Genomic DNA, 25,964 nt, shown 5'->3' with positions numbered 1-25,964 from the left:
TAAATAAATAAATAAAAATAAAATTAAAAAAGAGGAAGCAAAGACCAAGTGAAGAAATTAACAGCATTGAGAAAACCTTAAGGAACTTTAGTGTTCTTGTTGCTAATTATAAATATTTACTCCTCCCAGCATTCCTAACCTCACAGAAAAGCCTGCATAGCCTTGTTCTCTTTATGGAAAATTAGTGTGCGCGTGCATGTGTGTGTGGACGTGCGTGTGTTTCTTGGAAGGGGAGCGGGCAGTAATAAAGGATTGGACGATCTGCAAAAAGTCACTTCCTGTTGGATATTGTCTAGTTCCCATTCCCTGTTCCCCACCCAAGATCATAAACCCCCAGTCCCTCAAGCAACTCCTCCTTCCCTGATTCTATCTGCTGGAGAAAACTAAGCCAAACAAACTCAGGAAGTGGCAAGAGACTGGGAAGGGGAGGAAGTTCATGGCACAGAAGAAAAACGTAAAGAGAATGCCCTGATGTTCAAGGAAGAGGGTGGAGGAGAGAGAGAAATGAAGGTCACACCAAGGTCACCTGGCACCAAGCCTTTAAAATGTCATGCTCGAGCTTTAAATCAAAACTGGCACAAACAGTGGGTCAAATCTCCCAGGGCCATTCAAATACTAACATTCACAGGAATAAACAGCCCCCAAAAAACCCTTCTGTAAGCAAATTGGAACAAACAGCTAATCTAAAGCAGGTTGCTAAGAGATGAGTGGGCAGGAGCTGAAGTCAGTTCAAGTATCTGAAGCATCCTTTATTTTCTTCACTTTCAGCAAAGAGAGGAGAGAAGAAGCTACCTGTAGATGACTCCATGCTGGTGGAGGAACATGAGGGCCGACGTGACCTCTGCAGCATAGAACCGTGAACGAGGCTCATCAAATTTTCGGGAGCGCTGAATCTGAAACATGAGGTCTCCACCATTTACATATTCCATGACGAAAAAGAGGCGGTCCTGAAAGGAGAGAAGAAAATGCCATTTGGGTCATTCGATTGCAGCTGCCCACACAGGCCAGCTTAGTGTGAGCTCAGCATAAGGTTACCAGGAATCAAGGGGGAAGAAGCCTCAAAGGTGGGTGAATCCTGGTAGCACCTGATCCAGAAAGAAGACAAAGGAATAAAGCACACAGATTAGAGTATGAAGTGCAATTTTACTTTTTCTCTGTCTTCCTTTGGTGGGCATCAGCTCGGTCTAGTGGAAGTAGCCTAAATGGACAGAAAGGAGACCGGGGTCTTTGATTTTTGTTGCCAACTGGAAGTGTGGCCTTGGACAAGTCTCTGCCCTTTTGGGGCTCCAGTTACCTTTATATCTGTGGTAGGTTGAACAACCCTCCTCTAAAAGATATCCAGGTCCTAACCCTTGAATGTGTCAATGTTACCTTATATGGCTAAAAAAAAAAAGAAAAAAAAGGATTTTGCAGATGTAATTAAGTGAAGGATCCTGAGATGGGGAGGTTATCCTGGATTACCAGCATGGGTCTTAAATACAATCATAAGTGTCCTTGTAAGAGGCAGGTAGAGGGAGACCTGAGACAGGGAGGAGGAGGCCGAGTGGCCACAAAGGCAGAGATCGGAGTGAAGCCGTCACAAGTCAAAGGATGCAGACAGCCCCGGAAGCTGGACGAGGCAAGGAGCGGAGTCTCTGGAGGGAGAATGGCCTGGCCAGCACCTTCATGTAGGTCCAGTGATGCTAGACTCCTGGCTTCCAGAACTGTGAGAGAATACATTTCTGTGGTTTTAAGCCACCAAGTTTGCAGTAATTTGTTGAGGCAGTCCCAGGAGACTAACAGATTGCAATGTGGAATCATGAGACTGTGAACCCCCATTCACTGTGAGGGCCACTTTTTACTTTGGAGGATATTCCTTCCAGGATCCCCTGTGGCTTCCTCCCTCAAGGCAGCCCTCAGAATGGCCAAACCACAGTCACACCTCATTGGAGGTGGCCCCTTCTTACCTGCAATCTATGACAATGTGGGGAGAGGATGGACTGACATTCTCTTTGCACCGTTTCTTGACTATTATACTCTAAGCTCCTAGGGTGTGGGACACTCTGCTAGGTGAGGGCAAAGAATTATAAGCCATTGCTGTCCAGGGGAGCTTACAATCCAGGGGTGGAGACGGAAAATGGGCAAAATGATAAAAAAACAAAATAGGAGCCAAATGCATGAAAAACGCCAGGTGCTAAAAAGATTCAGAGAAAAAGGAGCTCTCTGACTTGGGAGGCCATGGAGGATTTTAGATGTAGCTAGGCCTGGAGAGAAAAAGAAGGTCGGGGGAGGCAGGAACCAATGCCAGGACATGGGAATGGAGTAAGCAAGTTTAGGGGCCAGTAAACTGACCAGATCAGTTGTAGAGGAAGGTTAGCAAAGTAAATGGTGAGGTTTAAGAGGCCAGAGAGGCAGAGCACATTCTTTTTTTTTTTTTTTTTTTTTTTTCTGAGACAGAGTCTTGCTCTGTCGCCACGCTGGAGTGCAGTGGTTTGATCTCAGCTCACTGCAACCTCTGACTTCCTGGTTCAGGCAATTCTCCTGCCTCAGCCTCCTGAGTAGCTGGGATTACAGACACACGCCACCATGCCCGGTTAATTTTTGTAACTTTAGTACAGATGGGGTTTCCCCACGTTGGCCAGGATGGTCTTGATCTCCTGACCTCGTGATCCGCCCGCCTCGGCCTCCCAAAGTGCTGGGACTACAGGCGTGAGCCACCGTGCCTGGCTCACGTTCTTAACACATAGCTATAATCTAAGTGAAGCTTCCAGAGGATGTTAGCATATTATTTTCCATTAGGTCTCAGTAAAATTTACCAATGAGCTTCTTTATTTAGGAAGCATATCTATCTTACTACTGACATCTCTTTGAAAATAAAGTCCGTAGTTAAGAATTGTTATTAATTCAAACTACTTTCATCCCCACTGCAGTCTCTAGAATTATTCAATCTATACTGACATTCACAAAGGACCTAAGTCCGGTTTTTCTTCCATTTATTTTGCTCTTCTTCCAGGCCTACCTCGTTTTCTCCCCAGAGTAAAATTTTGTAATCAGAAGTACATGGGCTGCCTTGCTGACTATTTATTCAATCATCCATTCTCCATTCAAATCCTCATTTCAAAAATTAAATGCTCTGGCCAATCTCAGACCATCGGAATCAGAATTTTTAAGGGCGGGGACCCGGCCTCAGTAGTTGTAAAAGCTCCTCAGGTGATTCCCATGTGTGGCCAGGGTTGAGAAGCACTGACTCTCCTCCATCTGGTTTCTGCCTAGATATCTTGCATCTGTGCAATATAAGGATTATACATTATTTTGGTCTCCTTTCTGTCGTTTCAAGGATTCCTTCCAAGAACAAAGACTCTTCAACTCATGCATTAGAATCACATGGAAGCTTGTTAGGACACGGATTGCTGAGCCCCCCACTCAGATATCTGGTTCAGAAGATCTGGGGCAGAGTCTGAAAATCTGAATCCTCTAACAAGTTTCCGGGCAATGCTGGCAGGCCAGGGACAACACTGTGACAGCCTCTGCCCTGGAGCACTGGGGCAAGCCTTTCACATGGGAAGTACAGCTGGATCGTTCACTGAACACTAAACCACACTACCTGAAACAGCCACTGAGGTGCCCATTCCATAGTCACCGGCCCTGGACTTGGACTTTAGCAACAATGGAGTATTTCCTTGACTGTGTTTAGGAGAATCCAAATCTCTAAAGCGGAAGAACCTCCCCTTCCCATCATCCTCCCTGGCTGCTTTTTATTCTACCAACACTGGACGCAGTTTTTAAGAGTAGGGGCTGTGGGGTGAGAAAGAGGCGTTCCCATATCGGTTTTATCACTCACTGGCTGCAAATGACTCCGGCAAATGCCTTTGACTCTCTGTGCTCAGTTTTCTGATCTGTAAAAAATGAGGATGGGCCGGGTGTAGTGGCTCATGCCTGTAATCCCAGAACTTTGGGAGGCCGAAGCGGGCGGATCACTTGAGGCCAGGAGATCGAGACCGACCTGGCCAACATGGCCAAACCCCGTCTATACAAAAAATACAAAAATTAGCTGGGCATGGTGGCGCGTTCCTGTAATCCCAGCTACTCAGGAGGCTGAGGCATGAGAGAGAATCGCTTGAGGTCGGGAGGTGGAAGTTGCAGAGAGCTGAGATTGCACCATCGCACTCCAGCCTGGGTGACAGAGAGAAACTCCGTCTCAAAAAAAAAAAAAAAAAATCCGAATGATTGAGTAATAGAATCTGCCTTACAGAATTCTCATGAAGGTTAAATTACATGTTAAAATGCCTGGCTCAAAATGAAGATTGGCTATGACTGTTGCTATAGATGGTATTTGAGCAGTTATCATCTTAAGTCTTCATTTTCTCTGACCTCTTTGCAGCTTTCTTCCCTGACCACATCCTCTTTCAACACACACTTGTTTCCCTTGGCTTTCAGATTTCCCCCCTAAATTTCTGGCAGGGCTTTCTCTGCCTCTCTCATGGGCTTCGCCTCTTCCCAGCTGTTAAGTGTTGGAATCCCACAAGTCTGGGCTCCAGATGCTCCCCATCTTCACTGAGTGCTCACTGAGGATCTTCTCCACGCCCAGTTTCCAAGGCACTTCTATGCAGATGACTCACAAGCTCAGACCTCCATCCTAGACTTCTGTTCCAAGCTCCAGACCACTCATCCAAACGCGGTTCTGACATCTCCATCCAGATGCCCCAAAGGCACTCAAACCCAACATGTCCAAAACTGACTTCACTATCTACCCCAATGAACTAGGTCTCATGGCAAAGCTTCACCCTTCAGAAACCTGAGTCATTTAATACCTCTCTCTCCCTCAGTCCTCAACAAGTCCTGTCATGTTTACTTATCGTACCTTTGCATTTCGTACCTTTTCCCCTGTATACTTGTCCATTTCTCTCTCCCTCTCTACCACCATCACGCCCACCATTCTGGCCCAAGCAACTATCATCCCTTGTCTAGATTTTTGCAGATGCCTTGCTGCTGATGCTCCCCACATTTACTCCAGTTCCCCCTCCTAATGCTGGTCATGCTCTAGGTAGAGGGACCCTGCTGAAACAGAAATCTGCTTGTAACCCATCCCCCTTCCTCCTCTAAGTCTACTGCTTAGTTTTTTGAGACAGTCTCGTGCTGTCACCCAGGCTGGAGTGTAATGGTGTGATCTTGGCTCACTGCAACCTCGCCTCTCGGGTTCAGGTGATTCTCCTGCCTCAGCCTCCCAAGTAGCTGGGACTAAAGGCAAATGCCATCATGCCCAGCTATTTTTTGTATTTTTAGTAGAGATGGGGTTTTGCCATGTTGCCCAGGCTGGTCTTAAACTCCTGACTTCAAGTGATTCACCCGCCTTGGCCTCCCAAAATGCTGGGATTACAGGCATGAGCCACCGTGCCCAGACTCTATAGCTCGATTCTATTAAAGTCTCCCTGGTACTCTAGGAATAAACGGAAAACTCTCTAATATGCCTCAAAGTCTATGTGGTCTTCTTAGTCTTCTCCTTTCCAGCTGTCCCTTGTTCCCTCTGCCCCAGGGCTTTATTCACGCTGTTCTTTCTGCCTAGAATGTTTTCTCCCCTGCCTTCCTCACCCTTCAGATCTCAGCACAACCATCTTTTCTTCCAGGAGGCTGCCCCTGACTTCTCTGACAAGGTCAAATCCTCCTCTGATGTGCTACACTCTCTGTTGTAGCATTCAGCGCAGCAGAATGCTGACCTTCAAATCTAACACATTTGAGGTGTTATTTGTGTAATTAATTTATGACTTTCTCCCCCCGTAGTCTGTGTGCTTCATGAGGGCAGGAACTGTTGGTAACTCTGGCTTGCTGTTTTTTAAGGGAATTGAACTAACCTGAAAGAGAAGTTGTTATAATCTCTTTTAAAAACAAACACCTTGTAAATAGAAGAACTAAAAAATGTTAGGGGGCTATAAGAAGCAATGAGTGATCTAAATATTTATATCTGCAGGCCAGGTGTAGTGGCTCATGCCTGGAATCCCAGCAATTTGGGAGGCTGAGGTGGGAGGATGGCTTGAGGCCTAAACAACATAGCGAGACCCTGTCTATAAAAAAAAAATTAAAAAGTTAGCCAGGCATGGTGGTGCACACCTATAGTCCCAGCTACTGGGGAGGCTGAGGTGGGAGGATTGCTTGAGCCCAAGGGGTGAAGGCTTCAATGAGCCGTGATCACACCACCGTGCTCCAGCCTGGGCAACATGGTGAAACCCTGCCTCTAAAAAAGTGTGTGTGTGTGTGTGTGTGTGTGTGTGTGTGTGTGTGTGTATGCATAACTGCAAATTCTTACTGCTTAGCTAGTTAAGTCAGCCTGCTGCTGTGAGCCTGTGTCTGCAGAATCTGGAGCTGGGTGCCCACTCTCACCATTTCAGAGGGTCTGTCTATATCAACACCTCAGTATTTGGTTACAGACTTGAGTGATCCTTTTGTTCTTTGGATAGTTGTCTTCACTTCCCAGTGAGATGTTCAGCTCCTTGAGGAACACACTTATTCTCCCTAGCAATCCTAAGCAATATTAGCTCCAAACTCCACACCTGAGAAGGTGCTCAAGCAAAATCTGCTCATCCAACCTTCGCTCCAGGGAGCACCATGAGAGGAGGAATTTTTGTTGCTTTAGTTCCTTACTGTAGTCCCAGCAACTAGAATTGAGCCAGGCATATAGTGGGTTCCTATTATGTCTGCATCAAATGCCTGAGTTCTTGAATACCCACCATGGACAAGGTTCAGATTGCTAGAAACTCAAAGGTAATCCAGAGCTGGTTTCCCCATGTCATTTATATTGTAAAACCTCATCTTGAGCTATTCTAACTTTAGCCCATTTTGAACTTTAGTTTTAACTTGCTTTCTACTCAACAGAGCTCCATGTTCATGACCCCGAAGCATGATCAACTCTTTTTTTATACATTCAGGCTGTTTTAAAAGCAAGGTAAAAGTTTCATTTCCCCTCCCTTTACTGAGTCTGCATTGTTTCTGACCTTCAAATCTAACACATTTGAGAAGCATGTTTTGATGCAGGGTGAGAACTCAAGTCATTCTGAGAACTGCTTAATTACATAAACTGAAATCAAAAGAAAGCTGGCAAACCCGGCAGCTACTCATTAATCCCCTCTTGGCATAGGTAGAAAACAAAACAAAACAAAACATCAACTTCCTGGTAAAGTAAGCAAATATGTTTTCTGAGGTAATCAAAGATTTTAAAAGCCTTATCCCACCTCCTCCTCCCTTAATCTCACCTGAATGTCTAAAAAGTTACGGTCTTGTGATAGCAAGTAAAATAATAAAATTAGGAAAGAGATTATGTGTCACGGCCATTTAGGGTAAGAATAGTTAATAATGACCTTCGAGCTGGAAGAACCACACCGTGTGTTTGAAATTCCCATCGGGCTCCATTTTCCCAGAGCGCTAACCTTTCCAGCCTTTGAAGAGAAAACTAGGCCTGTCCTGTTTGCCTTTCAAGGTGTGACAGATAGCCAGAGGCTTCCCCTCAGCAGCAGTTTGGTTTCTTTGGATACACAGATTCTCTGTCACCTGTCAGCTGTTTATACGTGCAAAGATTTTATAGCTCTTACATCAATTTCACATAAATGACCAACTAAAGACCATGCTTGGAACAGCCCTTACTTGATGTGCTGGTGACAGCATGAGCAATTTCTCCAATGTACCATATAAAGAAATTGGGGGTCCTAATTTCACACTCTAAAACATCTTCTCCCCTCCATGTCTATATCATCTAACCTATCAATGGCAACAGGTCTTTCCTGGGTGCCCAGCTTTTGGGTAAATGGCTGGGGGATATAGAAGATGACATAAGCCATGGCTTATGTTTTTCAAGAGCTCGAAACTGAAGACAGGAAATCATGGAAAGCAGCACTAAATGTTGTATAATTATGTGCTAAACTCTCCTGTATCAAATCAGATTGTAAAGCCTATGTATCTGGATTGTATCTTAGCACCCCCTAGAGAATAATCATCTTTCATCCAGGTTTTATCACTTAGAGAAGATCATTATACAAAACAGTCCTATAGAAAGTCCTATATTTTCTTTCTTTCTTTCTTTCCTCCCTTCCTTCCTTCCTTCCTTCCTTCCTTCCTTCCTTCTTTCTTTCTTTCCTTTCTTTTTTTTTGATGGAGTTTTGTTCTGTCACTCAGGCTGGAGTGCAGTGGCATGATCTCGGCTCACTGCAGCCTCCACCTCCCGGGTTCAAGCAGTTCTCCTGCCTCAGCCTCCCGAGTAGCTGGGACTATAGGCGGACGCTGCCACGCCTGCTAATTTTTGTATTTTCAATAGAGATGGAGTTTCCCCATGTTGGCCAGGATGGTTTTGATCTCATGAGGTCACCATGATCCACCCGCTTCGGTCTCCCAAAGTGCCAGGATTACAGGTGTGAGCAACCGTGCCTGGCCAGAAACTCCTATATTTTCTATAATATAACTGGTATTGATGAAACTGACCACTGCTATAGGAATTTGAGATAAAGCTGAACTGAGGCAAAGACTACATTTAAGTAAAATTTTGAACAATGTGAGTGGGAAGAGGAGAAGGCCTGGTAAATTAGAAGCACAACCTTGAAGGGCAGAGGTAAGCAGAGATGAAAATTACATGTGGGAATGAGGAAGGCAGGTGTGAGCTCAGTAAAAAAAACTGTCATTTAGGGAATAGTGCATAGATGCAGGGAATAGGTAGGAAGGAGACAGAAAAGTGCTTCTGACAACATAGGTAGGAAGTAAATAACCCTAAAGTCTTTTTTTTTTGAGACAGGGTCCTGCTCTGTCACCCAGCCTATAGTGCAGTGGCACGATCATAGCTCACTGCAGCCTTGAACTCCTGGGCTCAAATGACCCTCCCACTTCAGCCTTCTGAGTAGTTGAGACTACATGCATGTGCCACCATGTCCAGCTAATTTTTTTCTTTTTTAGAGACAGGGTCTTGCTATGTTGCCCAGGTTGGTTTTGAACTCCTGGCCTCAAGTGATCCTCCTGCCTCAGCCTCTTACAGGCTGGGATTGCAGGTGTAAGACACCATGTCCGGCCCCTGGAAGTCTTTGGAGTTGTAAAATGGCATCTAGTTGATTTTAAGGAAAACTCTTCTGGAAGTAGAGTTCAAGGTGAATTGGAAGAAGGCAGCCTGAAATTACTCTCTCTCTTCCCCATTTCCATTGTCCAAAATGTTGTATTGTCTTTGAAGAAGATAAACAAGCAATCCTCATTCCTCACTACTACACTTCCTTGGTAGAAATGAAATAAACATACAGCCACTTTGGGAAACTTAACCAAATCAAATTTATTTCCCCATTTCTGAATGTTAAGCCACAAAGAAAGCACAACCATCATTACAATAAATGAAAACAGTAAATAATGAGTGGGACTTTCCAGCTCTAAAGGAGACAGACTATGTGTGAACTACAGGCAGAGCCTTGTTGAGTCAGTGTCCCAGAACTTCCAACTCTGTATTGCTAGGAGGTCAGTGTAGATAATAGAAAGAAGGATTTTTTTTTTCTTACTGGGGACTTGCCTGTCAATTCATACAGAATGAAAAAGTCTCATCTGAGTAATAATAATTTTTAGTGATGTCAATTTTCCTATGCAATAATAACAAAAATAATCACCTTAATGATGTTTAAAAAGTCATTTTCACATGCTTTCAGCCCTTCTTCTACTAGGCCTTCACCACCTGCTAACTCCCATTGTTCAAAGCCATACACAAGTGTGTAACAACCTTCTTGTGGTCTTTCCCCGAATTCAGGGTTATCACAACCAAACTCCTATAGCAAAGGCCAATTCCATCCACACCAATTGTAAGATGGGATGTATAAAATGGGTTTTCACATGGCTAGTTCTTTTCTTTTTCCCTTTCTTTCTAAATGCAATGCTGTATTTTTATTATTTCTTTTTTTAAACTACTTTTTGAGGTCTGATTGACATACAAAAAGCTGTACATATTTCATGTATACAACTTGATAAGCTTGGAGATGAGTATACACCCATGAAACCATCACCACAATCTATTCCATAAACACATCCATCACCTCCCAAAGCTCCTGTCCATTCTTTTTATTATTATTATATTTTGGCACGCACGCGTGTGTGTGCGTGAGAGAGACAGAGAGAAAACTTAACATAAAATCTCCAGTCTTAGCAAATGTTTAAGTATACAATACAGTATTGTGAAATTGACACTATGCTGCCCAGCAAATCACTAGGACTTACCATCATCTTTCCTAACTGAAACTTTGTACCTCTTTTTGAACACCTCCCTGATTCCACCTCCACCAGCCTCTGGAAGCCACCAACCTATTCTACTCTCTGCTTCTATGAGTTAGACTATTTTAGATTCATCAGGTAAGTAGTATCACATAGTATTTATCCTTCTGTGTCTAGGTTATTTCACTTAGCATAATGTCCCCCTGTTTCATTCACGTTGTTCCAAATTTCTTTCTTTTTTAAGGTTAAATAATATTCCATTGTCTGTAGACATGGTTCTTTCTAATAATGATTGTCTATAAGGGCAGAGTCCATCCCACTTTTGGTAAAAGGGGAGATGCCTTTTTTGTTGGAGAAAAGGCTCAATTCAATTACAATTGGCCAAATAGTAAAAATTCCACTCTATAGTCTGCTGGTTGAAAAAGTGAAAATTTTATTCACATACATCTGATATTTGTTTCCAGTTCCTTAAAACTATGCTTACTTGACTTAAACAGGATACCCCAAGTTTAGAGTGACCTAAAGCTGCACCAAACTGACTCACCCAATAAAACTCAAATAAACATTTCCTGCCTCTAATTAGAGCTGCACTTATCCCAGGGAATGACCTCAAATTACCGCCACCCTGTCCCACTCACTTCCATCTGTGTGTGAAAGCCAGGGGAAAGAAGAAAAGTTTTGGTCCAATAGATCAGAGAACACTTTCCTTTTCCAAGGGTCATCAACATCTTAGGAAAAAGAAGTTTTCATCCCATGATATGACAGCACAAATGGAGCAGCCCCCAACTAGGCTACATCTCGTTAATGCTGACCACCAGAGCGATCTCCTGCCACGAACAATAGCAGCATCTAAAGTTAAGCAGGAATGGTGTGTTGTTAGTTTCCTCTTTGAAAATGACAGAATCAGGAGGGTTTGAGACGGGGAACCCGGCCAATAGAAAGCACAGTGGTACTGTTTTGCAGAGACTCTTTCTTTTCCTCCATTGCATGACCAGCATCAATGTCCAGGCTGAATCATCACTTTCCAGTATCCTGGCTTCCTCCTGGTTTCGCCCCACTGGCTGCTTTCTCTATCAATTGCCATTTGTGGGGCATGGCATCTGGCTACTGTCCTCTGTCCCTGGCTGTTCACCTGGACTTCAGAAAAGCTGGAAGGCTTCAGGAACCTTTGCCTCAGGCCTCTATCCAACGTTGCGTCCTCATCATCTTGCAGAAGTTTCACTCTCCGGTCTGCCCATTCTGGCCAAGAGGATGCCTTAGCCAAATCCCTTTTTGATGTTATCAAGAATTTACCTATTTATTGAGAGACAGGGCCTCACTCTGTTGCCCAGGCTGGAGTGCAGTGGCATGATCTTGGCTCACTGCAGCCTTGGCCTCCCAGGCTCAAGCGATCCTCTCACCTCAGTCCCCTGAGTAGCTGGGACTACAGGTGCATGCCACCATGCCTAGCTAATTTTTCATATTTTTTTGTAGAGAGAGGGTTTTGTTATGTCACCCAGCCCCAGGCTGGTCTCAAACTCCTGGACTCAAGCAATCTGCCTACCTCAGCCTCCCAAAATCCTGGGATTACAGGTGTGAGCCACTGCATCAAGCCAAGAAATAACTTAAATAGAAATCAAAAAACAGGTTGCTCACTGGCACCTGTTGCCACCAGTAGCCAGCTGTTTGCAGCCAAAGTTTAGGACCTATGGAACATTTCTTATAAGATTTTTGAGCAGGCTGGGCACGTTGGCTCATGCCTGTAATCCCAGCACTTTGGGAGGCTGCGGTGGGTGGATCACAAGGTCAGGAGATCGAGACCATCCTGGCTAACACAGTGAAACCCCGTCTCTTCTGAAAAATACCAAAAATTAGCCGGGTGTGGTGGCGGGTGCCTGTAGTCCCAGCTACTCGGGAGTTTGAGGCAGGAGAATGGCGTAAACCCAGGAGGCGGAGCTTGCACTGAGCTGAGATCGCGCCACTGCACTCTAGCCTGGGCGACAAAAAAAACATTTTTGAGCGTAGAAATAAAAGTATTCTTGTTCTAATCCCATTTCCCCAACCCAGCCAAAACCCATATGATGGCTTGCCCTCTACCAACGCTCTTCCTGTAAGCTCAGGCGATTCCCCACGATCCGGTGTGGGGACTGCATCAGACTCTGCCTGTTTCCCACATCTACACCTTCCTGTGTCCCAGGCAGGACATAAGAGGCTGACAGCTGGTGTTCAAAACACCCCTTGTAGATCCTCATCTGTCCAGGCTCAGTGCACGTGCAGCTCAGTAAAGAAGAATTCAGAGTCTACCTGGTCTCCAGTCACTGATGCTGGAGCTGAGCCCCCCACAGAACCTACGCAGCCCACGTGGCTGCCACTCTGATTCCAGAAACTCAAGAGTCACCTTATCAGTTCCTGTACCAACAAAAAAAGCAAAACCTACAGAGGTCATGCTGGAGTTCTGATTTCCAGGAGGCTCAAGTACTGAATACTGCAGTAAATAAAACCTGCAGTCCTGGGTTAGGTCAATCCTTGAACCATTTCATCGTGGCTCCTCCTGCTGCTATTGTTGTTGTTGTTGCTGTTTTTTCTATCTTTGTTTTGTTGTTGTTGTTTGTTTCTTTGCTTGTTTAATTCTTTTTTTTTTTGAGACGGAGTCTCGCTCTGTCACCCGGGCTGGAGTGCAGTGGCTCGATCTCGGCTCACTGCAAGCTCCACCTCCTGGGTTTACACCATTCTCTTGCCTCAGCCTCCCGAGTAGCTGGGACTACAGACGCCCGCCACCTCGCCCGGCTAGTTTTTTTGTATTTTTTAGTAGAGACGGGGTTTCACCGTGTTAGCCAGGATGGTCTCGATCTCCTGACCTTGTGATCCGCCCCTCTCGGTCTCCTAAAGTGCTGGGATTACAAGCTTGAGCCCCCGCGCCCGGCCTGTTTAATTCTTCTTAGAAAAAAATCCTGCTGACTAACCAGGGGATTAGAACATGCCCACATCGATATTAAAATGACCAGCCGATTCAGGGAAAAACAATCAAGGAAACATTTTTCAATCTCTTGTATGTAAAACCACCAACCTGTTAACTGACTCCTTCACTTTACAACCAGTTGTCAAGTCACAATGATTCTTTTCTTACCCTTTTCTTTTCTAAGAATATGCAAAATTCTTGTGACTGTTTTAAAGATAAGCAAATCAGGCCAGGAAGCTGACCCCCACAATAAACAGGCACATCAACATTTCCCTTCAATTGTGGGAAGGAACCATAACCTGCTTAGATGGAAATATTTAGGTTGCTCACACTACACAAAGAGAGGGGAAAAAAAAAGCTGCCCCCTCTTACCTTCCCTGGTTGAGTGTAGCAGCCAGGACTGATCCTACCGCTAAGAGATGACATGTGAGAGCATCTGTTCAGCTTCCAGACCTGATCATACATGCATAGTGTGGTCTGTGCAGCAGTTACTCAGGTATCCAGTGAAACAGTATTTCTCCACCCGGAATACTGGAAGGACGGTGTCTCTCTTCCATCCCCAAATGTATTCATTTACCAGGACGTGACTCATGCCTGGTAAATTCAACCACACTGACATTTTCCCTTCCTGATCTGCCACGGAGATTTCTGTCTGCATCAATTTGGGTCCCTGATTAGTCTCAGAACAGTCTTCGGTTGAAGCAGGACACAGCCTGGAATGTGGGAAGCAACAGCTCCTGCTACTCCTCTTGGGTTCAGCTGGTCAGACCACACGGTCAGTGTGGTGTCGGACACTGTGCACTACACCGAACGCTGACTGAGTAGAGTTCATCCAGAGGAAGGCAAACAGGAGGGCGAGGAGAAGCCAGGACCTCCGAGAAGCAGCTGAGGGAAGTGCAACAGCCAGCCCCAGTAAATCCAGTCTTAGAGGAGACTGGCAATCTGAACTGAATGAATGGGCAAATAAAATAAGTATCAGACAAAGGACAAACTGAAGAGAAACTCTTAAAATATTTGAAGGATTTCCACATTGGAAGGAGATTTGGTCTGTGTTACTGCAAAGGGTCAAACTAAGCCCAGTGGGTAGAAGTTACAGCAAGGTCCCTTTGATTACATTAAGATAAAAACTTCTAGTAACTCCAACCCTCTGTGCAACATCGGATCCTTGCTGCCTTGTTCTGTAATGAGTTCCTTCCAACCTGGGGGATGCTGGCCTCGGCTGGATGATCACTTTTGCAAGGCTATGAACAGAAATACTCTTTGTTCACTGAGAGGCTGGACCAGATGAGCTGGCAGACGTTTAGAACCCCTTGGTAGCATTTTAAAGCATATAGATTTCCAGGCCCCTCTATCAAAGCTTCTGATTCTAGGGTGGGCCCTGGGAATGTGCTTTTTTTTTTTAATTCCCCAGGTACTTCCCACTGATTAGTGGGGGTTGGGAACCAGTGGACTAGGCAGCTGCTGGGGTGCCTTCTAACATGAACATTTGGTAATTCTACTGCATTTTGGTTAGCATTTTTCTCTGATAATTTCATGTGTTGGTAAATCTAACTAAAGAGTCATTTCTTGGACCAGTGGCTTTTAGTCTTCTATCCCAGCACACTGATGGACAAAGTACACCCCATCAAAACCATGGCTTCCTACGACAGGTATCTCATGGAGTTCCCAGGGCCATGTCTCCTGTATCTGACCATGTCTCTACAATGCCTAACACCATACTGGGCTCATGTGAGCCACTCCAGGAATGCCTAACATTTAAAGCATTTACTGTTTAGTTGATACTATGCTGTGTTGGATTTTCATAACTGTGGGGTCATATGAAATCAAATTGAGGACCTGAAGGTCCCACCCATGTCTAGATAGCTGTGGTTTCACTCCATAATTGCATTTCTTGTCCCACTTGGCTGACTTTTAGTCTTATAGACATGTTGTTGGATTCACATGCATGGCTGCCCAGAACCAAGCAAACCATTTCATGATGGTAAGAAAGTGTGGTTGACATCTCCACTCTGCTAAATCCCTTTTCATGTTCTGACTGCTTTAATAAAGCTGAAATTAAAATGTGCTAATCCAGGGGAAACTGGAAACTTGGAAATAATACACTAACGTAAACATACAACTCAATCCTGTGGGTTCTGAACACTTGATCACATTGTTTTAAATCTTAAGTGGCACAGCTGGTGGCTGAAGGCACGCTGAAGAGGATTTCCATACCACTTCACTAATACTTTCATTTGATGACAGATAAAGCGTGAAAACGTTTTTTTTAATTATTAAATTCTTTGATCTCCATATTTCCATTCAGATTTACTCTGAACACTGAGCAGTGTGGTGAGATAAACCTATAAATATTTGCTATAATAGCGCGGGGTCTTCTGTGAAGAATTGTTGAACCATTGTTTTGCTGTCGGAAGAAGGTGCTGAATTCCTGCATGTGTTTAACATATGTGAGCAGAGACTCCAGTCAACACCATGTAGTCTGCATTAAGCAGGCATAGGTAGCTGTAGGAGTGGAACAAAAGCAACCTGTGTTTAATCTGTTCACAAATCTTTTGTTCCTAAATATTTGGAAAGGTGGTTAGAGCAAGTAAGGGAGAGATTCAGGACTGGGTGGAAGCTTTGATTTAGACTGATGGCTGACCATTCAGATAGGAGGCTGGTCTCTCTAAACACATAAATTCATTATCTAAACAGAGTGGGTAATGTCACAAACGCTTGGGAACCTAACTGAAACAGTTCATGATTTGACTGTTGTCAGTCCCTGTTTGGGCACTCCTTCCATGGACGTTTTCAAAGTTTCCTAGAGCTTTCTTCATCCTGCATTCTCACTGGTGTGGTATAGTGGCTCAAACTTGGCCTCAGAATCCTGACTGCCTGGGTTCAAATCCTAGCGCAGCTGCATGAACTGGCTGCATGAACTTGGACAAAAGGAAATGTTGGTTTCCCTATTTGTAAAATTGAGATTCAATAGTAGCTACTTCATGGAAAACTAAAATAACGTATCTTTATTGTAGCTGCCTACCCCTTAAAAACTGCTCAGAAAAATATTAGTTCTGATTTTTCATTCACTAGTCTTCATTCAGTAGCTGCCCATGGCTCCATGATGAACACATTTCAAATCAGCTGACTAGTATATATTTATAGAGGATTTCAAAAAGGCTACAGTCTGGTTGGAGAGATGAGAAACTCCAGTGAAATACATTAACATTATTAGATGGTATTTTATTATTGGGAAGTTTCCATAGAAGAGTGGGGATTTAGGGGGAGGACGTCAAAATCAGTAGGGTTTGGGTTTTCTGGGTGCAGGAAAGCCACGAGGGCATGGGCATCTCTACTCATTTGGTTTACTTAAGAGAACAGTGATGAGACCTAGCTGTTTGGAGCAAACCATCTCCATCTTGGCCTTTTTATTTTCTTAGAAAATGAGAATCTAAGGCAAATGTGAGGACATAATTAACAAGTAAAGAGTAATCATGGTTATCATTTATTGAGCACCTCCTATTTTCAAATATAAGCTACTTTTCCACTGATGTAAGAATTCTGAAAGCCACTGTTAACAACCACATTTGACACAAAGATGCAGAGGCTCAGAGGAGTTGACTTGCCCAAAGCCATAGAAATAGTGAGTAGCAGAGCCAGAATTTGAGCCCATGTCTGTCCCAAAGCCAGGGCTCTTTCTGTTACTCCAGGAGTCACTCTCAACATTATTTAATAGAGCTGTCAATAAAATGCCTTTTTTTTAAATTTTTTTAATTTTTCTGGAGACGGAGTCTTGCTCTGTTGCTCAAGCTGGAGTGCAGTGGCACGATCTCAGCTCACTGCAACCTCCACCTCCAGGGTTCAAGCGATTCTCCTGCCTTAGCCTCCCAAGTGCGTGTCACCACGCCCAGCTAATTTTTTGTACTTTTGGTAGTGACAGGGTTTCACCATGTTGGCCAGGATGGTCTTGATCTCCTGACCTCGTGATCTGCCCACCTCGGCCTCCCAAAGTGCTAGGATTACAGGTGTGAGCCACTGTGCCCAGCCATAAAATGCCATCTTTTATACATCAAAAATGAAAGTGCTTGAGGCTAAGTTTCAAAAATGTGTATTGGGGTGCACACAGGAAGCCTCTGCTCTGGTTATATTTATAGAGGTGGTCTCCAGTCTCTAGAACACAAAGTCTCTGCTACCTTTTGAAGGAGCACAACAGTTCTCCCTGTGACCAAAGGGCCCTTCCCTTCTTCAGAGCCACCTAGAGTCTAGGTGAATACAACGTCATGTCTTTCATACGGTGGGCTGCTTTGTGGCAAACTCCACCATCTGGACATCACTGTAAATCAGTAAGAGAGAAGAGGTCCTCTGATTGGGAAAGGAAACACCAGCACCAGGACCCACATGCTATTCAACAGCAGAAGTGAACGTCATGTGTGAGTCTGTCGGCTAAGTACCACTTTGTGGTTCTGTCAGTAAAATTCAGGTTAGGATTTCAACCTTAAGAAAATTCCATTCTTCCCAGCTTAGGAAATAAGGGAATAGGTGACCGCAAGAAATGCCCCAAAATTGCCAATCTGGAACTATTTAAAGCACGAAAAGCAATCCTAACTTCTTATAGCCCTTCTTACAGCCAACTGTTACACCAACGTTGCCAAGAAAAACTAAAATAATATTCAAAAATCTTTTTACCAAGACTTTAAAATTTGTGCTCATTTTATTGTAACAGTGATGCTATCGCTATGAATGATTATGCAATGATTCAGTTTGGAAGTTTTTTCCATCAAAGTGGTATACTGATTTATAATAGCCCATATTAACCGTGTAATGTGGAAACCTGAATTTCCTGATAAGCGCTAGATAAATGAATGGAATCAAAATACAGGAAACTGATTTTTTAAATGGTTAGAAAACATATGAATGAGTTTTATGTTCTAAACTCTAAGTACCCTATAGGTGTTCTTATTGCTGATTGGAGTATTTTTTGCAAAGTATATACTTTAAAAAATCCTTACTTACAGGAACATATTTTAGATGCATACCATATCAGTATCCAGAAAAGGCCTACCAACAGCCTTCAGAAACCACTTCAGAGAACAGTTATATCATTTCAACTTCAATACTTAGTGACTGGCAAGTTGGAGAGATTTCACTTTCCAGGTGGTGAGCAACAGGTAAGTGAGAATACAGCAGAGGCTACCATGTAAAAGAAAGTCTCCAAAATGCCCTGGTCTGTCTGCTCACTAGAAGACATGCCACTTCTCCTCTTCCAAGCATCTTCAGTGATTCTTCAAAGCATCTCCATTGTCATTTGGAAGCAAGCCCCAGTTGTAAGCAGCAGTGTTTTCCACACTTGGGCATGCAGAAGAATCAACTGGACACTTTTTACAGCGTACTTCCCGGACTCCACACCCAAATACTCTGATTCTGCAGGGTCTAAGCTGGGACTGGAGATTCTGCATTTCTAAGAGGCTCCCAGGTAATGCGATGTTGCCAGTCTAGGGATCACCCTTGGAGTCGCAAGGGCCAGAGCTCCCCTCGTCCGGTGGTAATCTAAATTTCAATCTGGTATCTCACAACTCCCTACTTGAGCTCATTTCTTTTAATATCACAACCACTTCCTGCTCTTGGTTACTTCTGAGGTATTTGGTTAACTGCTCCAAGTCTTTCCCATCTACATGCCAGGCATTTCCTATCCTCCTCTTCCTTGGTGATGCCTTTGCAAATGAAGACAGCCCTTGGAGAACTCTTCTGCTTCTGAATTCACAGCAATCCTTAAACTACACATCTGATGATTGATTTTATTCTGTATATGACAACCTTCTACCATTGCCTTGTATTGTTACATCAGAGAGAGATTTTTAAAGTTGGTATTATTTTTCTACCCTTCTTCAACTGGTCTTTCTCAGTCCTCATGAGTAGGAATTATACCTTGCACCTAATGGTACACCAATAAATAATGACTGATTAATTAGATATATCAATTAATATATTTAATATTATTTTGGTTCTGCTCTGCTACGATTATCTGAATTACCAAGGTGGGTGAGCACCATTACTCTAGAAAACCCAATTCAACACTGTTTTATGATCTTGTTTCCCAGGGCAGCCCCTGAAGTCTCTTTCTGAATCCTTTACTGGACCTAGCAGAGTAGGCATGCTCATAAGTTAGATAGCCTATGACTCAAGTGGCTCACCAAAATAGATTATTATTTTTTTCATCCTGGATACAGACCAGCTAAGGTTTATACTAATTCGTGACCTTCTTTTAAGAATCCCCAAAGGGAGATTCTACCCACCGATAATGTAAAAGTGTAGACAAATCACCAGTCTCTCTCATAAACAATGAAAGTGAAAGATGTTTCCATTGCATTCTGACTAATCCCTTAGCGAGTGATATAATCAGTAAGCCAGTAAGGAAACCCTGCCTTCAACGAGAATATGATGTAAAAATTGTGCATTCTCTTGCAATACTGACCCATGAACAATCTAATGCCAGGAAACCCACAAGAAATGCCTGGAATACCGGCATTCCAGATTCACATGACTTTTACTGTACCCCTACCTTGCGTTACATTCTTGGTCTGTAGGGTTAGGAGAGTTAGCTAAGTAGTTATTACCAAGTGGTCTAGCTTGGTAAGGATGGGCAATCCCTTCACTGTAGACCTCCAGGCTCTGCTTTAAACTAACTGGAAGTTTTATGCATTAATTTTGTGAATGCCATTCAATGTTCAGTAGATAAGTTGTGAGCATCTATTATGCAAGCGGCGTTCCTGTAACACATAAAGTGCCCATTCTTCTGTTGCTCAGAACTCTAAGATGTGTCCACCCTTGAAATTACACATGGTGTTTCATTTTGCACCACGTAGGCTGGGCCCAAACCTGAATACGCACCGAACACGCGGAAGAGACGAGAAAGACTGCAGCGAGCAAAGGCCAGGCCACGGCACAAAACTCACTGCCTTCGGCTAACAGGCACTCCTGTCACCTCTGCCTTCCAAGTCGCGCCAAAACTGCCTCTCAGATGTCACCTCAGGCCATTTATTGTGACTCTGAACCACTACTTTAAGTACCATTCTTTTCCTATTAATCCAAACTGTTTAAATAAAATTATTTTGATGGACAAAGACTCAGTATATACAATGCATGTCATTCATTTGGCACTTGTTCAAATAGGATATGGTGATGTCTTGTATAGGACCAGGCTGAACATTTATCTGTAGAAAGAAATGCATTGCTTGGCCAGTTAACAGCCAATGCAAATGTAGACAATGTTTTAATAATTTAAGAACAGAAAGAAATTTTGGGCACAGCAGTAACAACTACCTATTTAGCAAATGTGCTGGTTAAAATGATCCTTATCTTTTTATCATGTTAGGCTCTTCAGAACTTCTACCTGACAACAATTTTATTAGCATTTCTAATTCCTGCCCATGCATATAGGAGTAATACAATGTCATCAGTTTGAACATATTCCATATTACTCAGATTAACCACCAGTTCAAATTGCCCAAATGAGTTTCCTTTGCCATGTATCTCTGAGAAGATAAAACTCTGCCAACTTAGTTAAAAAAGAAGCAATGATAAAGAAGAATCATTCTGTGGGGTTGACTTCCTACCACCCCAAAGACACAGCTCACCACAGAACTAACTCTTCTCCTCCCGTCTGTGAAGCCCAGGACATAGTTCCCACGTACTTATAACCAAGGGTCAGCCAGTGACAACAGTTGCCTGTAGCCTAAGAGCACAGCAAGAAACTTCTGTCCTGATCTGATCATCTAAATGGAAAATTTACGAGATATACAGACAAATCAGTTCACAGACTATGCCCCAAGCACTAGAAATAACTTATTTTTACAATGTATTTGTACAGAATGTTCTAGATAATATAAAGTTGTTAAATGAATATAAGTCTAGGATTCCTAATTGGAGTGGATAGTTCCCTGCCCTCTTCCCCTGGAAATGGAAAAATCAAAAAGGAACAGACAGCCTTAGCCAATTCAACCTCTGCCTATCTATTTTCATTAATAAATCTGGAGGGAAAGAAAGGAAGGAAAGAAAGTGAGGCCTCAAAAAAATGAAGTGAGGTAGGTGACTCATTACTTCAACATTTTCTTGGGGGTAACTTTAGTCAAGCCAGTGCTCAAGTAGGTGTATAGGCAGAAATAGGGGGAAAAACAGATACATCAAAACAAAGGAAAGGAAGTTTATAAATGCTTCCCCTTCACCTGATATTGTACAGGGTCATCTCGCCATGCCACAGTCCCTGCAACCCCTCACCACTTCGGTGTCTTTCCTCTAGGTCACAGCCTGCTGCTCCACACTCTGTCATGGGAGATGCCAAGGTTAAAATGACGATTGGACTGTCAGCATCCAGCTTTTTGGCATGTCTGTTAAATAGTCTTGAAGGATGCTGGATCTTTGCAAATGGGTGGTTGGGGACCAATACAGTCTCAGAAGAAGTAGTTAAGACAAACTAAACAGCAGTGTTCCACTGGCCCCAAGAGCAAGAGGCGAGTGGGTTAGCTTCCCAAGAGACAGTGCCATCAGCTAAAGCATGAATCAACTGATCCATTCTAGTTTTTAAACTTTTGCAAACACTTTCCTGGGATCAGTACCATGGCTCAAAGCACCTGTGATCATTTATGGCTTGGAAATATAATAAAGATATTTTAGGATAATTTTTTCAATTGGAAAATATTTAAATTCCTTTTTGTCATATGTTTCTGACCTCCAGTGACCTCAGATCTTGATTAGGAAGATAAAGCAAAGACCAACCAGAAGTACCTAATTTTAGAACAGAAGAGTCAATCTGAAAAGTAATTTCTCTAAATTTAGTTACAGTAGCTCTTATCTGAACTGTGGTCCTCACACACCAATAACTTTTGGCTTTTCAGATGAGAAGAACAACAAATTTTTTACCAAAATTGTTGTGTTCTTTTTCTGATTCAAGTTTAACCGGACAGATGAGAAGACGGAAGGGCTATTGGTAGAGTCACAGAAATTCTTTACGTGAAATGACGTCTGCTTTTACTTGTTGGGAAACAGATTATTTTAAGAGAATATCAGAAACTATGACAAACCCCAAAACTGTTTCCCGTCAGAATTCTTGGAGGAATTGCTTAGTTTACCCATAGACACACTCCCTGGCCCTTGAATACTAGATAAACAGCATTCTTTCAAGATACAGGTCTTGAACAGTCACTTTCCCCTTTTCTCTTAATAGCAGGCTTTTAGGTTTAAACTATCCAGAAATTACATTACCATCCATGTCTCCTCCTCTTTTACCCGTTTGCAGAAAAGGAGCTTGGTAAATTATTATCATATAATCTGTGATCCCAGCGCTGAAGTGTGGAATAATTTAAATATTTTGAAGGGTTGAGGATGTACAGGGTCAAATAACTTAAGAGCATGGTCTCTCAAGCTCGAACATCGAAAATTTCTCCTTCTTCTGGTTGAAAATGAGGAGCCACATCTACAGAAAGCTTGGGCTTGGTGTTAGCAACAACGGGGCCTCCCCTTTCCCACTGCCCCAGCCCTTTTCTCCCCACACCCACATGAAAGGACAATAAACTCCACAGGCCATGGATGAGCATCAAGTAGCAACATTTTGTAAGACTAAGAGTCCCTCAGAAAGAGTTCAAGAGAATTACCAAAAAAAAAAAAATTCTGTAATTTTGCCTCCGGTCCTAGTTTACTATAATATGTTACCAGTTTTAGGCCAATGAGGCATTTTCCAACTTCCCTAGTTTGTACTGTCACCAAAATCAGAGTCTAACTATGCTTAGAAAATGTTTCTTTGTATCTCCCTAATTCTTCTTCTATCTAATCTACAAAGGACATAATATTCAGTCAGACTTTGCTTCTGGTGCAGGTTGCTGATGATAATCTAAATCCCTCATGCTATGATTTAAGCATTTATTGGCAAGACTGTCCTTTCTATTACTATCTAATATCATGTATTAAAGAAACCATTACTGTAAGGAAATCTGATTAATTTGGGATTGCCAATTACTGAGCAGTGAATCATTAACTGAAATTCACATGAACTTAATTTGCAAATGTACTTAGAGAACTTTTGAGTGTCAAAGGAGTAAGACTATATTTTTAAGGGCAGTTAACAATTTTCTTTTTTTGTTTTTTGTTTTTTGTTTTTGAGACAGAGTCTTGCTGTCACCCAGGTGGAATGCAGTGGTATGATCTTGGCTCACTGCAACCTCCACCTCCCAGGTTCAAGCCATTCACCTGCCTCAGCCTCCCGAGCAGCTGGGATTACAGGCGCGTGTCACCACGCCTGGCTAATTTTTGTATTTTTAGTAGAGACAGGGTCTCACCATGTTGGCCAGGCTGGTCTTGAACTCCTGACCTCAAGTGATCCACTCACCTTGGCCTCCCAAAGTGCTGGGATTACAGGTGTGAGCCACTGTGCCTGGCCAGTTAAGCATTTTCATAGACAGCAAAACACCATGAGCAAATGAAAGATGTGAGGCCTAACATCTGATGATAGTCAACAACTCTTTGGGCTCAGAGAGGACTGGAATTCTGTGAAGTCATTAGAAATGAATACTCCACCCTTCTCTCAGGTTACTGAGTAATTTGTATCTTAAATGACTTTGATAGGAAAATGCTACTCCAATTTAGCCAGAAGAGGAGTCGCTGGTAAGGAGTTGCTGGTAAGGATTTTTACCCCAGAAGGAAGTGGAGATTAGTCTAGCAAAACACTGTAAATCCTTTCCTGCCCCTTGCAAGATGGTCACAGTTGCGGAATTCTCTGCCCTGGGAGCATGCTTGACTTCCATTTTCAAATACAAGGGAAAACAAACAAACTCCAGCCGCTTCACAGAGCCTCAAATAGCTTTTTCCAAAGATGGGCGCCATCCCCCATCAGGTGGGTTTTTGAGGGCCCAGACCGCAGAAACCGTCTGGGAGTCTGTGCTCAAAAGTTCAGAACAATCCAGAAATTATTTCAGCTGTTTTCATTTTATAAGTAAAACAAAAACACCAAGTAGGAACAAACAAACACATGCTTCCATGCGTCTATTTTTAAAAGAAAAGACAGCTCCGCCCCGACTTTTTTTTTTTTTTTCCTTCTGTTGAACTTCAGGCTCTTACACATAAAAGTATAATACAATGCTGGAAACTGAAGCAGTTCCAAAATTTCTCCTCCTAGAATATCACCTAGCTAAGCCTAAAGCATTTTAGGTCCTTGGTCTCCTCTTTCTGGCCCTGGATCAATGGAACATAATAACCAGTTGCTATTTCATCAACGTCCCTAGGGTCCAACCTTGGCCCACTCAGCTCTGCCTTTCCAGCAATGATCGCCCTCTCGTGGCAAAAGCAGTTAACTGCAAGCTACTTAGAGACTTGACTGCACATGGTGAACAAAATGATCGGCTTGCCCACTCTGCTTTCTTTCGCGATTTCTAAGAATGCACTTAAAATGAGAAAACTGGAAGATTTGTATGTAATTGATTTAAGTGTAGGAAAACCTGCATTAATAAGATGAGGCCGGGCACAGTGGCCCATGCCTGTAATCCCAGCATTTTGGGAAGCTGAGGTGGGAGGATCACTTGAGCCCAGGAGTTTGAGACCAGCCTGGCTAACATAGTAAAACAACGTCTCCACTAAAACTACTCAGGAGGCTGAGGCAGGAGAATCGCTTGAATCCTGGAGGTGGAGGTTGCAGTGAGCTGAGATGGTGCCACTGCACTCCAGCCTGGGCCACTGAGCGAGATCGTGTCTCAAAAAAAAAAAAAAAAAAAGCTGAGCTTTTATACCCTTCAACTCCTACTTAAAAGAATATTGGGGGTGAAGTGGGGGAGGGTTGGTCAATGCATAAACACAGAAAGCAGATTGTTACTGCATTGCAAAGAGCCCCTGAGGTATGATTCTGTGGAACTCTCCTATTTACCTCTTAGTCTTCACTGTTTGTGTCTAGTCCTAATCCGCAGGGATGGTTTTAGAATCACAACATAGTGTTCTTGGCACACTGGGCTTCTCATGGCTTCCTAAGGGGCACAGTTTGAAAGAGAGTCTGACTAATCTGAGTAGGACATATCTGCCCAGGGAGCACCCACAGGATGACCTGTCGCCAGAACACACAAACGACCTCATGCACTGGGCCAGATTTTGTTTCTGAAAGGCTAAAACCTTATTCTCAGCAAAAGAGTAGGGGACATGTCTATCGTATTCATTCCCATGCCCCTAGTATCTGACACAGGGCTTTATACCCAGCAGGAGGGCAAGAAATACTTAATGTATGCATGAGGCTGGCTGCGGTGCCTCATGCCTGTAATCCCAGCACCTTGGGAGGCCAAGGCAGGTGGATCACCTGAGGTTAGGAGTTCGAGACCAGCCTGACCAACATGGCGAAACCCTGTCTCTACTAAAAATACAAAATCAGCTGGGCATGGTGGCGCGTGCCTGTAATCCCAGCTACTCGGGATGCTGACACATGAGGATCTCTTGAACCCTGGAGGTGGAGGTTGTAGTGAGCTGAGATTGTGCCACTGCACTCCTCCTGGATGACAGAATGAGACTGTTGCAAAAAAAAAAAAAAGAAAGAAAAGAAATACCTAACGTATGCATGAGTGACAGCGAGATGCTGAAAGGGTCTTCAGGAAAGCAAACACCATGCTCATCTCCAGGGTACTTTGATTTCCAGTCCTGATTTCTCCCAGGAACCAGGGGACTTAAAATGCTACTCCGGGAATCCTTACAGATACCAAGGAGGTGCCTTGGTGGTTGGCCCCCAGCTCACTTCAGTTAAGGGAGGATTCCTCTTTCATAAGTTTATATAGTGAGCTTCTCTGCAGGATTCGTATTAAGGAAGGATTCTATTACTAAAACAGCCAGAAATGAC

General features: G+C 43.4%; 1 protein-coding gene across 1 annotated transcript in view; it reads right to left on the bottom strand.

The window, feature by feature from the left end:
* The window catches only part of PRKCE (protein kinase C, epsilon), a 362,682-nt gene that overhangs the window by 104,591 nt on the left and 232,127 nt on the right, over window positions 1-25,964 (bottom strand). Inside the window, exon 10 of the mRNA XM_011965747.1 lies at window positions 793-947. Within this exon, the coding sequence (XP_011821137.1) occupies window positions 793-947 (155 nt within the window). The remainder of the gene's footprint in view (window positions 1-792; window positions 948-25,964) is intronic.

The sequence above is a fragment of the Mandrillus leucophaeus genome, unplaced genomic scaffold (genome assembly GCF_000951045.1).
Source record: "Mandrillus leucophaeus isolate KB7577 unplaced genomic scaffold, Mleu.le_1.0 Scaffold736, whole genome shotgun sequence".
Classification (NCBI taxonomy): Eukaryota; Metazoa; Chordata; class Mammalia; order Primates; family Cercopithecidae; genus Mandrillus; species Mandrillus leucophaeus.
The sequence above is the reverse complement of the archived record's forward strand: the minus strand, read 5'-3'. Positions and strand labels throughout refer to the sequence as shown.